The sequence below is a fragment of the Hyperolius riggenbachi genome, chromosome 4 (genome assembly GCF_040937935.1).
Source record: "Hyperolius riggenbachi isolate aHypRig1 chromosome 4, aHypRig1.pri, whole genome shotgun sequence".
Classification (NCBI taxonomy): domain Eukaryota; kingdom Metazoa; phylum Chordata; class Amphibia; order Anura; family Hyperoliidae; genus Hyperolius; species Hyperolius riggenbachi.
In genome coordinates this window covers 67,383,096-67,399,729 of record NC_090649.1, presented here as the reverse complement: position 1 = coordinate 67,399,729, position 16,634 = coordinate 67,383,096, and the positions used below count along the sequence as shown (strand labels likewise).

General features: G+C 44.3%; 1 protein-coding gene across 3 annotated transcripts in view; it reads left to right on the top strand.

Moving 5' to 3' along the window:
- Positions 1–10,465, top strand: part of SUPT3H (SPT3 homolog, SAGA and STAGA complex component) — a 749,779-nt gene extending 739,314 nt beyond the window's left edge. Inside the window, exon 14 of one of the 3 annotated variants that reach the window (XR_011031323.1) lies at positions 10,332–10,381. Coding sequence is in view for 1 of the 3 variants with exons in the window: in XM_068280159.1 (XP_068136260.1) it covers positions 10,332–10,419 (88 nt within the window). In the remaining 2 variants the exon portion in view is untranslated. Of the gene's footprint in view, positions 1–9,799; positions 9,861–10,331 lie in introns of those variants that run through there. The other 2 variants (XR_011031322.1, XM_068280159.1) reach the window with 2 other exon arrangements.
- Positions 10,466–16,634: the final 6,169 nt, after the last annotated feature.

Sequence of the window (16,634 nt, the reverse complement as noted above, 5' to 3'; positions counted from 1 at the left end):
ACTTTAAAGAGAAATTGTAGAAAAAAATAACATATTAAATACAATTGCTTATTGTTTACAATATTAATTTATAGAATAGTCAGTGTACAGTATGCCCATTTTAATATTTTACCTCTCTTTGATTTGTATTCTGAAATTTATCACTGGTGGTGAAATCTTTAGTCCTGCCGGGTGATCTGTAAGGAATGTTTGTTACTGAGAGTTCTATGCACAGAGGGAGATACTGGTTTCCTGGCAGTTGGAAAAAGCCCTTATTTCCCACATTGCAATGAGGATCACAGACAGCAAGCTGTCAGGATCTTGGTCATGACATCACACCATGGGAGGGGTTTCACCACAATATCAGCCAGCCATACAGACCCCCCTGATGATCTATTCAAGAAAAGGAAAAGATTTATCATGGGAAAGAGGTTCCCATCCTTGGTTTAAGTTCGTCTTTAACTTACAGAGTAGGAACTTGCAGTGTCATCTGATTTGTGGCCCTGCCGCATGTCCGAGCAGCCGCTGCCCAGAGGACAGACTGGCTTTGCATTATTGTTCGTAAAATGAATAAGCATAGAACTATCTCTCATCAAAAAATCTCTGCTGGTGAAGTAGGGAAGACGACAAAAATGCCCGGGGCAGGGGAAGGAAGCGAATGAATACAAAGCTTCACGGGGTCAGCGAGGCCCCGAAGCAAGCGGAAAATGAATCCAGCAACGTCAAGCTTTTCATGGCTCTGTGGTTTCAGGATCGAGCCCTGCCAATGGCCCCGAGAGGAACATTCGGTGTATTTCAGTTTATCACCTGAGACGAGCGCGCCCGAGCAGCTGAACCCCCTCGCTATCTCAGGTTTGAATTCTGGATCCCGGTGCCGGTTTTAATTGTTTTTTGGCTTGAAACGTTCCACCTCATTAGGACATTGTATTTTTTTTATAGTATAATTTTTATGCCCGGGAATAAAAAAAAAACTGGCAACATTGCCTAAGTGAAGCTGATAAATATTTCACCCATAATTAATCTGGTGCGGGTGATGGCTCTGGAGACTAATTGGCAGCGCCTCACGTTTAATTGGATCGACTTTCGCTCTCTCACACAAGAGCGCCATTCATGGTCGCGCAGGATGTGCAGAGTTCCAGGGCTGCGCGCTCGCACAACGGACCCCTCACAACAGTAGCATTAGCAACTCTTAAAATGTTACAACCTGTCAGAGGCGCTGGCTCGCGGGCCCACTGCGACACTGCTTGGCGACAGAGCCTTCGCTTTATGCTGCCAGGAAAGCCAGCTCCGATTCCGCACAGCGGCAGCAATCTATCGTTAATTAGGTTGTGAACTGGGGGAAAGGTCAGATTTGGCTATATTTAAAATCACTGTTTCCTGCGGTGCAAAGTTATTTTCCCCCGCGAGATGCCGGAGTTCCTAAAAGGAAAGTGAAATATATTTTGGACGACATTATTTTTAAGGAGAACTCTTCTTGCAGAAAATAAAGGGAATCCTTTCCTGGTGTGCTGAATGAATTAGCCTAGAATGTAATCACTGCAGATTTACGTAGGCGAGAACTGTGTAGACAGGAAGGTATTTGTAGTCCTCCCAGAGATGGATTAAAGAGTAACTGTCAGGCTGCAGAAGCTAATTTAAACCTCTATTCTCCTGTGTTAAACAGTTTAGAAGGAAGCCATAAAGCCATTAGTGAAGATAAAAATCTCAGTTACCTTTGATGTGTGCTTATCAGCAAGGCTGTTATAGACCCGTAAGGACGCAAGCCGCATACTAAACTGCAAAGCATTCTGGGGCCCTCCCCTCGGCTGCTAATGAGACGTTACAGCAGCTTGTAATCAGTCCAGCGCGTAGCACTGATAAATCTCTGGGCAGAGTACACTGCAGGAGTCAGCTATTGTTCCTAGCCACATGGCTCATTAATATTCACTGCACACTGTGTTGTTCAAGTACGAGCTTATCTGTGATCAGGAATCAGGCAGGACATGACGACACATTTGACAGAAAAACATGGAACCTGCCATGAGCTGTCAGGAGCATCTATCTCTGCATATACTATATACAAATTCTGTGAAATCCAAACGTGGACAGTGAAATGCATATGTAATGTAAGTACAGCCAATCTTTAGCTACTGATATATGTGTTTATTTTCTCTGAGACCTTATACCTAACAGCTCCTCTTTAAGGCCCTACGGGGCCCTAGGCAAGGTAGTAGATCTGGGGCCCACTTGTGGTCCTTTGGTTAAGCTGTATCAGGGGTAAACCCAGGATTTTCAAGGGGGAAATTCCTGAAAGGTCTCCCTCAGTCAGGCACAATACAGTATAATAATATGGTAGGACATCATGCTGGGTACACATAATGCAATTTCCCGTCCGACTGACGGGATCTGACAGTTATTTCCTAAATGTCCAATTGCCACCTGATCGACAACAGGATCAATTAGCAGCAGTTTGGATACAGATAATAATGGGGACAGCCAACATTGATAATGAAGGGGAAAGTGACGCATTCACCCAGCAGGGCACAGGGCTGTGCTCATACCTGATCTGTGAAAGGGACGCTTAAGGCAGACAAAAAAAAAAGAGTTTTGCTTACCTGGGGCTTCTACCAGCCCCCTGCAGCCATCCTGTGCCCTCGCAGTATGCGTCTGCTTTTACACGTTCCTATTCGCAATATCGCCCTCTAACCTGCTATTGCAGATAGGAACACGAAGAAGGTTCACGTGGCCGGCCCTGTCGCCGAAAAAGAAAGTAGCTGCCGGCGGGGGACAGGAGGATCCGATCGAGACTGCGAGGGCATGGGATGGCTGCAGGGGGCTGGTAGAAGCCCCAGGTGAGTAAAACTCTTTTTTTTTTGTCTGTCTTAAGTATCCCCTTAAGTTCTCTAGAGATGCTCCATGCTCTGTACACATACTGCTGCTCTATGTTCTGTACACACACTGCTGCTCCATGTTCTCTACACATGCTGCTGGTCCATGCTCTGTACACATGCTGCTGGTCCATGCTCTGTACACATGCTGCTGGTCCATGCTCTGTACACATGCTGCTGCTTCATGCTCTGTACACATGCTGCTGCTCCATGCTCTGTACACACGCTGCTGCTCCATGCTCTGTACACACGCTGCTGCTCCATGCTCTGTACACACGCTGCTGCTCCATGCTCTGTACACACGCTGCTGTTCCATGCTCTGTACACACGCTGCTGCTCCATGCTCTGTACACACGCTGCTGCTCCATGCTCTGTACACACGCTGCTGTTCCATCCTCTGTACACACACAGTGCTGCTCCATGCTCTGTACAGACGCTGCACACACGCTGCTGCTCCATGCTCTCTACACACACTGCTGCTCCATGCTCTGTACACACGCTGCTGCTCCATGCTCTCTACACACGCTGCTGCTCCATGCTCTGTACACACACTGCTGCTCCATGCTCTGTACACACGTTGCTGCTCTATGCTCTGTACACACACATCCGGCCCAAGGGCCCCGGTGCGGTCGCAACCTCTGCACCCCCTTTTGCTACGGCACTGCGTGTCCTTCTTGCCACTGCTCGCTGGTAGCACGAGTGGCTCTGGCCTACTGCGCAGACACAACCATACTCGCATAGGCGTGGTACGGACGCTCTAGTTCCTGAAAAGGAGCACGGCTCCTATCTTTAACTACATAAGCCTTTTGGACGTAGCTGCTACATCCAAAAGGCTGCCCCTGCTGCTGATTGCCACCATGGCCGTTTGCAGCGCTCCAGCGCATTGTTGCCACCGCCTGTTAGTCCGGAGGTCAATGAATGGGAACGCCTCTTCCCGAAATACTCCTGGGTCGCGGCTTAGCTTCCGATTGGAGGAAGCTAGCGGGGGGTGGAGGGTGGGGGGGGGGGCATGGAAGGGTAGCTAATTGACAAGCTCAGATAAATAGCAGGCTAGTCATTGTGCACAGGACATGCCTCTGTGTCTTATTAAGATTTCATAAATCCGCCTCGGGCTCTCTTTGGTGGAACATAATTGAGAAAGAAAGTGTCCCATGGATCCCAGATTTTAGCAAATTGAGGTTCTGTACGATGTTACATTGACTTAAAGAGAATCTGTACTCTAACATATTTACAGCAAAAAGCATACCATTATATTCATTATGTTCTCCTGGGCCCCTCTGTGCTGTTTCTGCCACTCCCTGCTGCAAACCTGGCTTGTAATTGCCAGTTTTAGGCAGTGTTTACAAACAAACTAACCAGCTTGTGATAGGCTCACATAAGCAGAGTGTGTGAGTCATACAGAGCCTGCAGGGGGCCTGGAGGGGGCGTGTATAGCGTGCAGGGGGCCTGCAGAGGGTGTGTATCGCTTCTATCCAATCACAAGCAGCCCTGCACATTCCACACATTCCAGCCTTAGCCTGACTGTGCTGACAGAAGAAAACAGATTAGATCATACAACAGAGATAACACAGCCACTGTGCAATTAGGAAAGGCTGCAGTAAGCCAGAGCACATTAGAACAGGCAAAGGAACTTATAGGATAGAAGAACTAAGGCTGAACATTTTGTTACAGAGTCTCTTTAACCTAATGCTAATAATAATAAGAACTGAAGCTTTTTAACTCTTCCTGTACTGGAAAATAACATCAGACGTTTTTCTTTGCTACTAACGCTCTATTTCTTAGCTGGACTACACACAAAATTCATTATCCCATAAGTTTATTTTGCCTTCAGGTTTGCTTTAACACTTGGGAGAAATGTACATTTATGTGTATTTAATTTCCAATTTTTCGCAATAGTTGTCCTTTTTAAAAAAAAATGGAATTTGTCTTTAATGTGAGGAATTTGCAGGATTATTCTAAGGCAGCTATACCTGGAAGTGTGTGACTATGGGAGCATCTATCACATTTTCATTTATTCGCTGGGGTAAAACGATGAAGATTTATTTTTGTGGGGAAATAAATGTACTTTTTTTTCCTGTTTGTAATATTAGGAAAAGTCAGCGAGTTTTTCCAGGGTGAGCTTATGAAGAAAGCAGATCTCTTTTTCCGAGTTCATCTCTGCTGTGCCTGTGAACATGAGAAGAAACGTATTCTTCTGTCTCCCCGGCGATCGGGTTTCCTCTTCATTATGCTGGACAGTAATCTGAGCGGCCAGCGCACAATGTCAGACAGAACATAAGTTCTGAAGATGAATAGACTATTAATTACTTTCTCTCATGCCAATATTTTTCCTGGACTCGCTTCATGTACTGTCCTGCAGTGCAGATAGATCTCTGACATACAGGCATCAGACAGCAATAAAAATGGCTCCATAATGGTTCAAAGTGGACCTGTCTATGTATACTTCCTCAGTTATTTCTTCATAGCTCCCAAATTCCCCCCCCCCCTTCCAAGATGGATTAAGATGTAATGAGGTAATAGATTTGGGTACCACTTGAGGTCTTTTTGGTAAGCTGAAGTGGGGAGAGGTCAGAGAAGGTGGCAGACAGGGCACCTTGACACCCACTAGGTCTCAAGCACCTGCCTGAGTTGCCTGGATGATTATCAAAAATAGAATTACCAGGAACTAATCCTGTTTTTTTCCTATAACCCTCTAGGACAGTCTTAGTATAGGAGAAAAACAGTATTAGTTCCTGGTAATTCTATTTTTAATAACCCTCCAGGACAGTCTTAGTACCCGGCCCAATAAGCATCATGTATTTTGCTGTGGGTTAAGAAAGTATGGTATCCTTTAGTACAAGGTTCAAGTCATTGAGTACAACTGAGGTAGGGATACCTGGGTAACAAATTTATACAGAGCTCGTTGGGTGTTTTCTGTTCTGGGGGGCAGAGCCCTATCTCAATGTCACTGTCCTGTAGGGTTATTAAAAATAGAATTACCAGGAACTAATCCTGTTTTTTTTTAACTAAACCCTGAACCCTGAAATTGGCTTAGATACCCAGAACTACATTTATAAACTGGTTTTAGCAATTGTGCTCATCTCTAGATCTGAGCATATAAGCTAGCACATATAGACATATGGATAAGCTTTGGGTATTCATGAATCTGTCAATTGCCCACTCCTTCTCCTCACTTTGACCCCTTTATGTAGGTACTGACCGGTGCATACTGGGTACACTCCACAGGACCAGCTGTTTTGGAGATCCCTGATCCAGATGTCTAATCATCATTATTTGGCCATTGTCAAAGTTGCTTAGATCCTAAGGGCTGGTTCACACAGGCGTTAAACACATTCTTTGCTCAAGTGCTGCCCATTCAATTGAATGGAATAGGTTTTTAAATGACGGTTATGGCTTTTCATGTCATTCGTGTAAACGCCTTGCTAGATCCCGTTGTCTCTTTGTCCAGGATTGGCCAAGCTCAGTGTTTTCTTGTCCTATTAGAGGTCTCAAAACGCGACAGAGCGATGGGAGCTGATGTCAAACACTCTTCTGCCTGATTGCAGAAATACATTTATAGATTTATCTATATTGTATTTACATTGCTCTGACATCTTCTGCAGCAGCTTACAGACAGGGCCGGAATTGAACTCTTTACCGCCCAAGGCCGCTGTTACCAGCCATCCCCCTTCAGTATAGGTAGCGAGATGACCCCTCCCCCCTTTCCCTCCAGTATAGGTAGCCAGATAACCCCTCCCCCCTTTCACTCCAGTATAGTATAGTCACATGACTCCCTTAATCCCTCCATTCCCCACCCCCCGCTTTCAGTATAGGTAGCCAGCTCGCCTTCACACCAGAACAGCCATCTGTGTCACTCATTTCTCCACTCATCTCCAGTGCAGAAGCTTCCTCTTCCTTTCTGTCTCCAATGCTGCCCAAGTCCATAGCCACCGGTCGCAATGCAAACGTGCACAGAGAGCATGGTGGCCCCTGCACAGGCCGCTGGCAGCAGAGTACCGCAGTCAGGCGCTCACCTGATCTCCCTGCACTGCTGCGTTTGCAAGTTTGCAAATGCTGCATAAGTTCAGCCTGCTGCTTTGGTGCCCTTGCTCCTGTGGTGTCCTAGACCATGACCTAGGTGGCCTTGACCTAAATCCAGCCCTGATTACAGAGCATATAGTCTTGTCACTAACTGTCTCTGAGTAGCCCGAAATCTAATCCCCACCACCATAGCCATATGTCCATCATGGCCTTTGTTTTGGTGGGAAACCAATAAACGTATCTGTATATTTGTGGAATGTGTGAGCAACAGCGTGAAGATACAAACCCCATCCAGATATTGTTCTGGCCAGCTATCAAACCAGGGACCCAGGCGCTGCAAAACGAGCATGGAATCCACTGTGCAACTACCATTTCAAGCATAGATAGCTGCCATTCTAACCAGACATTCATTATTAATCACTTCTCATAGTTTTACCATTGTGGCTGCGTGATTTGTGGTATCAACTGTTCTGTTGAAGTTTAGCTTTCTGTCACATAAAACGGCAAAAGGTTCCAGGCTGATAAAAAAAAATGCAGGTTAAAGAGAAACCATGACCAAGAATTGAACTTAATCCCAATCAGTAGCTGACATTCCCTTTTACATGAGAAATCTATTCCTTTTCTCAAACGGATCATCAGGGGGCGCTGTATGGCTGATATTGTGGTGAAACCCCTCCCACAGGAAACTCTTAGGACCATGGTCCTTGCAGTTTCCTGTCTGTGAACCTTGTTGCATTGTGGGAAATAGTTGTTTACAGCTGTTTCCAACTGCCATAAAAGCACACAGCATCTACATCACCTGCCAGCAGTAAAAATGTCACCATGTGATAAATGTCAGAATGTAAATCAGGGAGAGGAAAGCCTTTACAATGGGCAAACACTGACTAAATCATTGATACATAATTATTGTAAAAATTAAGCACTTTTTTTATTACATTATTTTCACTGGAGTTCCTCTTTAAATCAGTTACAGAGTTGATAACAGGCAGAAATGGTGACGCATCTTAGATGCAGGCTGCATCTGAACGACTACCAGCATATGTGTGCAGAGACTTCCAAAAGGATAGCCTCATCGCGGTGGAAGGGACCAGTATGGAATACTTTGCATGCAAACTGTTTTGGAAGCTAACAATAATGTTAATTTGGTGCATCTGTTTAGAATGCAAGATGTGTACCTTGCCTATAATTAGGCTCTGTACATTTATGCTGGTAGCTGCCGCGTACGTACAAAAAGGGCACCCGGACAAAAAGGGCGCGGGGTGTAAACTCTAATTAATAATTAATCATTAATAGCGTTTATAAAAATAGTGTGCTATATTTCGTTTACAAATAATGTTTTACAAAATTATAAATCATTAAATAATGTTTATAAAATCGGCAATTGTGAAAACGTTAATCTTCCCTGTTTCAAAAGTTAAACTTATAATTACGTTTAATAAAAAAACAATAATATATGTTTAATTGTTATAATTGTATATTATTGTGAATAATCTTCATTTATGGTTTGTTCTTATAATAAAATCTGAAAATATTGTTTATAACAATGATATAAATATTACTACGTTCGTAATAAGTGTTGTAAAACATTAGTAAGTATTACTAAAATTTTACTAAAACTATACCTAAGCCTACTCTCACACAGAACCCTCCCTGTACCTATCCCTAACCCCTAGACCCCCCTGGTGGTGCCTAAACCTAAGACCCCCCTGGTGGTGCCTAAACCTAAGACCCCCCTGGTGGTGCCTAAACCTAAGACCCCCCCTGGTGGTGCCTAAACCTAAGACCCCCCTATTGGTGCCTAAACCTAAGACCCCCCTGGTGGTGCCTAAACCTAAGACCCCCCTGGTGGTGCCTAAACCTAAGACCCCCCTGGTGGTGCCTAAACCTAAGACCCCGCCTGGTGGTGCCTAAACCTAAGACCCCCCTATTGGTGCCTAAACCTAAGACCCCCCTGGTGGTGCCTAAACCTAAGACCCCCCTGGTGGTGCCTTAACCTAAGACCCCCCTGGTGGTGCCTAAACCTAAGACCCCCCTGGTGGTGCCTAAACCTAAGACCCCCCTGGTGGTGCCTAAACCTAAAACCCCCCTGGTGGTGCCTAAACCTAAGACCCCCTTTATTATGTGGATAATAATGTTTTACTAATTGTGGCTGCAAAAAATATATTGCAATTTACGTTACGTACTGATCGCTTTATTTTGTGAATAATAATGTTTTACAAACAGTAAGGGATAAAACTTTAAATAATGTTTAGTATTTTTATAAACGTTATTCGGCACGGTTGCATTTTATAAATGTAAATCACCACAAGCACACTTATAAATCATTAAAAATCTCCGGGCGCCGTTTGTAAACGTTATTTATGTCCGGCGCCCTTTTTTTCCTGCTCGGCGCCCATTAAACGTTATTTATTATGAGAGTGAATGGCGGCGCCCTTTTTGTCCACTAGCTGCCTGCACCCTTTTTTCCCGCTTCCGGTAGCTACCACCTCTTTTTGCTATCTAGAAAATGTTTACCTATGGCTAACTGCTCCTGTTTGCTATTTTTGTTTGCATTCCATTTCTATTAGAAGTTAGGGTTTAGTGCATAATTGTAGCATCTGTTTTGAATACAAGATGTGCATGTTGCCTCCAGGGGGCTCTGCACACCTCCATTGGTAGTCATTCAAGTGTGGCTTCGTTTTAGGATGCGCTGACATTTCTCCCCAGTTGTCAGTTACAGAGTTGAGTTGCAGAATACCCAAGCAGCTCGGGGTAATCCAAAACTACTAGGAAAGTAAAGGGGAGTAAAGGAGACCGAAAAAGCCCTCCTACTAAAAATCCAACGCTCAGTTTAATTGCAGATTATTCCCAACACACAGTGATGACAGATTCTCTTTACGTACTGCATTATGTCTCTACTCACTGTTTTGTTTTTTGTTTAACTGTCTATAAAGAAGTTTTATGATTGGACAGATGATGAAATGTCACGGTGACCTCCCTCCCTCCCCCGGCGGTCACGGCAGGGCTCGTCTTGTGTTTGACTTGGACAGTAGAAGGATCTCCAGCCCGGAACATGGATTTCCACGACTTCCCTCCAGACTCTTCCCAACTGTTTACAACAATAAAATCCCACAAAGGATCTTGCACACATTTTCCGCTTATTTACTCTGACTCCGCTAATAAGACGTTTTCACTGCTTGCTCCTCTCGGTTGCCCAGCGTTCCGCTGTTTATTTTATGCTGTAAATGAGATAATTACTTTTCCAACCGCACGCATTACGCTAAATGGCCTGTCTCTGCTGGCTGTTGTTTAATTATGTATCTGCTGGGAAGGCCAGGGCAACCGAATTTATCTGTCTCTAATTACATTTTATTACAGGCTTACGAGGATGACAAAACTGCTGCACTGGGGGATTTTTGTTCTGTTTCGGTTCTGCAAAAAACTGAGGCTGTCTAAAGATAACTTTACTTAATTTTTTTTTTATAGGTATGGATCACCAGGGTCGGGAGTTCTAGAAAGGCCACAAAAGCCCGGGCCTTGGGCGGCTGTAGCCCAAGGCGGCACCTGGACATGAAGGCGGGGTTACTACATATGAAAGAGGCGAGTGAAAATGGAGAACAACACATGAAAAGGGGAGACTGATACCCAGGGGAGCTGTTTGTAATAGAGAGGGGATACAAAACATGGATGATACACAGGGAAGAGGAGACTGCACATAGAATGGGAGGGGTGCTGCTAGATGACGTTAAAGGGAAGCTCCAATATACTTGGCCTAGGAGTAGAAAAAGTATAAATTTGGCCTTGCAGATGGCACATAATCATCTATTTGTACAGTTGAATATGCAGTTCCGAGCAATATTTACACATTTTGTAGGTTTGGATTAAATTGGACTTCACTGGAATGTTCACCATTTTATTGAAACAATATAGCTCACAATTGGAAGCAACAAAATATTTGTCATGTGACAAAAAATGAATCAAACCCCAAAACAGATATGTGTTTACATAAACATGCCAGGACCGGTTTTAGGTAAAATGGGGCCATGAGAAAAAGTTACCATGGGTCCCCCACTTGCCTCTCCCCCATTTATCAGCAATAGGTGGACTCTGCCTTATGCCCATATCCTATTAACTTTTCTCCAAAGAGGTATTTTAAAACCTTACCAACAAAATACCTTTAAATCTCACACAATGCCAGAAATTACTCAAAATAAGTTTGATGTTACTTTCTCATCTCATTTGTAGTACTTTTTCAATTGCTGGATGTTGGAAAGTTATTTTTAGTTAAGACAAAAAAATGATGTCCTGGGAGAAAAAGTTAATTGGATAAGGGCTCTAGTTTCATGCTGTATGGGTGGGGCTGCTGAGATTTGGGTTATGTCATCCTGCTGTTCAGACTGAAAGCCGGGCTGGCACAGACTGAATTTGCTGTGAGGATTGTAGCCCATAGCAATGAGAGTCTGTGTTTCAGGAAATGGCTAGTGTTTGGCTTTCTCACAAGGTACCCTAATTCATGGTTTCACCAAATCATGGCTGGAGTGTCCTCTGCATGGGCCGCCCAAACAAGGTCCATTATCGCTAGCAGTTGATACTAAATGTTACTTCCAGGCAGTTAATAAACCAACCCCACCATTGACACATACCACTGACTCTTTTCTCAATCCGTGGGCTACTTCTGAAACGAAAAATCCCCTTCACCATTAAAATCACTACACAATTTAGGCCTTGGTACAACTGTGTCACTCCTCCCACAACGTGGCGTTTTAGGAGAGGCAATTGTGTTAAAGAGGTTTTTAAAGTAGAAACTTCATTTTTCGGAGGCTCGAGAGTCTCTGTGAAGTTTCAGCAAGTTCTGCAAACAAGTACAAGAAACTGCATATAGCCAGGATATAGGGCTCGCTGCCTTATCTTTTATAGTGGTGGGTTTGCTCCAAATGACGACATGGTTTTTCGACGTAGTCCTCAAGTAAACTCCCAGCCCTCTGCCGCTCTCTGGGTTATCAGAGATCACTTTCAGAGCGGTTTAGCAGAGGAGATGGAAGGAGGCATGATGGATATTGTTCGTTAGTGGCTCCAGAAAGACATTGTAAATCACATCTTTTTTAATGCAGTTTTCCGTTTGGCTGAACGTTGATCTCCTCCAGGATCACTTTTAATAGTCCATGTCCGACTCTCTCACTCCAGTAACTGATGACATGACATCTTTATGGAGAATAGAGAAATTACCAGACGGATGCTGCCAACATACATTTGGCATGACCTGCAAATATTCAAAGCTACATATAATTATACTAGTTTTGGTTTATGATGGGTAAATATATTTTGTGCCACGTCCTCCTCTTATTTTTTTTCCAGGAATCCTCATTTTTTTTTTATTTTAACCTTTTAGCAGACAATTTATTTAGAGGCTTGCATGTGCTCAAGGCCAATTTATTTTTAGTACATTTTTTATTATTTCTTATTTGTTACATTTCCTTGCTTCTAATTAGTACCGCTGTAATGTGTATTTATGGCCACTTGTCACTAGGGGGCAGTGTGAGACAATAAAAGAGGACTTCTGCTTTCAGTTTCTATAGTTTATGCTAGTAGAGAGAGATCAGAGCATTGTAAGAATTTACAGCACGAGTTCTGCCGACTGAGGTCAAAAGCAGAGCACTTATCTCAAACGAGATAACACTATTGAAGCTGCTAATGGTTTAAACTGGAACTCCGGTCCAAGCTTTTCCTTATTTTTTTTTTGTCACAGAGTATTGATGTCACCGTAGCTGATTCTCTCTTTTGCCTGTGTTAGGGTCGGTTCACACTAGGTTTGCTGCTGGACCATTTCCTGGAATGGTTGACATTGGGCCAATTGACATGTAGAATGGACCAATGCTATCCTATGGGACTATTACAAAGTTTATTTTCACAGTACACACTTGAAAGATAAATGAAAGATCACAGACCAATGTTACGACCTTCCATGTAGTATGAGAGCCGTACTCTACACAGTCTATTCTACTGAGCTGAACTCCCCATCAGATAAAAATCTTTGCAAGTTGCTGGACACAAAGATGCTGTACACATGCAAGAGATCAGTATCTGCAAAATGCATTCATAGTCTATGATATGTGCAGATCTCATACACACCTTGTTTAACTGACATTCATCTGCAGATCAGACAATCATCTGCAGATTTGAAAATCCATCCTGGTGGATCTGATCCGCAGATGAATGTCTGTTAAACAAGGTGTGTATGATGATCTTCAGATATCATAGACTATGAATGCATTTTGCAGGAACGGATCTTTTGCAGGAACAGATCTTTTGCAGATACTGATCTTTTGAATGTGTGCAGCATCTTGCAAAGATTTCTATCTGATGGGGAGTTCAGCTCCATAGAATAGACTGTGTAGGTATGGCTCTCATACTACATGGAAGGGGGTAAAATTGGTCTAATGCTGGGGATACATGGTACGTTTCTGTACCGTGTATCGACAAGCTGATCTGGCCAGCTGATAATATTCAGCTGGCCCGATAAAACCGCTCGATCCCCGCTGGCGGACAATGGCAGGAAATCGAGCGCTGATAAGGAAGCGCTGGTGGGGACGAGTGGCAATCGATCTGCTTGCACGCGCGGATGAGCGGGGACGCGGCTGGGGTCGATCTGGCGGCTAATCGGCCGCCGGATCGACCCGTCTATTCCCAGCATAAGATCTGTCATTTATCTTTCAATTGTGTACACACCATTAGTCTGATCCACTATCCGTCCCAGGAAAGGACAGCAAGGAAATGTGCTCCTAATCTTTAGATAGGCTTGGCGCACTGAATGCCTGCTTTATTCTTGTAACGAAAACTCCGGCTATTAACTTAGCTGTAGGGACAGCATTGGTTCCTGCATGAAAGAATTTGCATGAGAATTTGCAGGCGAGTGTGCAGAGGGTTTGTTGATTTTGCTGCTTAGTTTGCCACACCCCTTTTGGCACCTCCCTAATACACATTTTGATGTCCTGCTCTTATTCTCTGGGATTGTGCCGTGGTTCCCGTGGATTGTGCAGGAACAGTGGAGGCAGGCAACTCTGGCGAAAAGCAGGTGTACTTTAATAATAGATGTGTGTTGCCCCCTCTTTCAGATGTCACCCCAGGTATTTGCCTGATGTGCTTTTGCCTAAAGACGGCCCAATCCCACCTTGTGTGGGATCGCACTGGGGAGGTGAAGAAACGCGGAGAGTGATGCTCCATCAGATCTTTGTTGGGGCCCCCAAGATTTGTAGTTATGATGGATTTAAGGTAAACAGGTCACACCCATAAAACCTAATTAGTGCTTATACACTTATGCCCATACACTGGTCAATTTCAGCGATCGATTGATCGATCAGAAATCGATTCAATCAAATTCTCCATTCGATCGATTTTGACCGATTTGATCTATCTGACAGGATGGAAAATCCTGGCAGCAGATCGATGGCCCATAGAGTTGCATTATGTCTAATGGTCCAAAAAAACATTTAGATCGATTTCCAATAGATATCCAATAGATTTCATTCTGAAATCTATTGGAAATCTGTTCCTAGTGTGTGGCACACATCAGATAGATTCCTGTCAGATTCGACCTGACAGGCATCTGCCAGAAATCTATCTGATGGACAAATCTGCTGCAAATCTTTAAGTGTATGGCACCTTTACATCTGCACAAGCTCTTGACAAGTGATAATCTTGACTTCATTATTTAGTCTACTGACTTATTTCTATGTCAGGAGAAGATATAATTTAATCCTGTTAGGCATCAAGGGCCTGATTCACAAAGCTTTTCTGTTAAACTATCTCACCTTATTTATTAAGTCGCAATTTATCTCTCCTTAACTGACTTAACTCATTATTTAGCCCTCCTTATCTAACTTAAAGTGGATCTGAAGATCTTCTAAAAATGAAGAGTTTCACTTACCTGGGGCTTCTGCAAGCCCCTTGCAGCAGTCCTGTTCCGCTTTAACTCATGGTTTAGCTCTCCTTAACTGACTTAATCCATTGTATAACTCTCCTTAAAGCCAGTGGTTACCGATTTAAAAACCAAAAAGTCAGATACTCACCTAATGAGAGGGAAGGCTCGGTCCTAATGAGCCTTCCCTCTCCTCTCCCGGTGCCCTCGGTGCTGCGCTGGCTCCCCCGTTCGTGTCCACCGCCGCAGGGACTTCGGAGGTCTTCGGGAGCACTCGGGCTTCCGAAGACGGGCCGCTCCATACTACGCACGCGCGAGTGCGTCATAGAGGGCGCTCGCGCATGCGTAGTATGGAGCGGCCGTCTTCGGGAGCCCGAGTGCTCCCGAAGGCTTCCGAAAGCTCCCTTCGGCATGCGAAAGTGGCAGTGTTTGACCGAACTGGTGGAATACTGCCACGGGGGATCCTGTGCGGGACCGGGCACCGGGAGAGGAGAGGGAAGGCTCATTAGGATCGAGCCTTCCCTCTCCTTAGGTGAGTATCTGACTTTTTTATTTTTAAATTGGTAAACATTCACTTTAACTGACTTAAATCATAGTTTAGCTCTCCTTATCTATTTATCTCATGAATTATCTCTCTATTTATTTATCTCCTGCATTAGCACTCCTTACAGTTAAGGTGAAAAATAAGTAACTAGGGGTTTTAGGGTTAGGCGGCAGGAGGGGGAGGGGGGGGGGGACAGGTAGAGTTAGGCATCGGAGGGGGGAGGGTTTTGCGTGAAAGTAGGGTTAGGTTACATTGTAGTAAAATATTATTAATGACTATGCTTTATTACAAAAATGTACACTATTTTATAAATGAAAACGGGCGCCCATTTTCCTTGCACCCTTATTTCATGCATGAGCCTGTGACAGGTCCTCGTTACCTGTGGTCTGCCCCGGTCAAAGCAGAAATTTGGACGCACAATAATTATCCTTTTGAAAACGAGAACATTATAGTTTTTGACAGGGGCGTTGCTTACCCCAAAAATCAGTGGCATATGCCACGGATCTATTCTGGGGTTCCCCCAGGCAGAGTCAGAGCTGTGGAGCCTGTATTTGGGCATGCTGGGAGCTGTGGTGCCTTAATGGCGGGCATGCTGGGAGCTGTGGTGCCTCTATGGGGCCATGCAGGGAGCTGTAGTTTTTCTATTGGAGCATAATAGGAGTTGTGGTGCCTCAATGGGAGCATATGGGTGGGGGGCCATTTAAAGGTTGGAGAATGCTATGGGAGAACTGCCAGGCAACCTGGTGACAGGCCAGCCCACCAAGCAGAAACACAGACCAGCCTGCACAGGAGCCAAGTAACTCTGCCTAGTTATGTTTAAGTGGAACTTCCTATTTATGTGATATGCTGTATTTATTTATTTTTTGTATTAATAGAGGGGGCTTCATCCAACATTTTGCTGGGCAGGCCTACTTAGACCGCTGTTAAGTGCATGTAAATTTGGCTCCACCCATGACCACATTATGGTGCGTAGCCCCACCCATTTATAGGCTGGAGTGCCCATAAGCACCCTGGATCTTTTAGGATCCTAGCAATGCCCCTGGTCTTTGACATTTTAATGTTTTGTATTTACAAATCATTCCTTTTTGAAAATTATCGTTTTGAAATTAATTGTTTTGAATATTATAAGGTTAGAAAGGGGGGTTTAGATTTAAACATCAGGAAGGGGAGTTTTAGGGTTAGGATTAAAAAGGGGGAGGGTTAGGGTTAAGCATCAGAAAAGAGGATTTGAGGGTTAGGGGTCAGGAAGGGTTTTAGGGTTAGGCATCAAGAGGGGGGTTTTAGGGCTAGGCGTCAGGAAGGGAGGTTTTAGGGTTGGGCATCGGAGGGG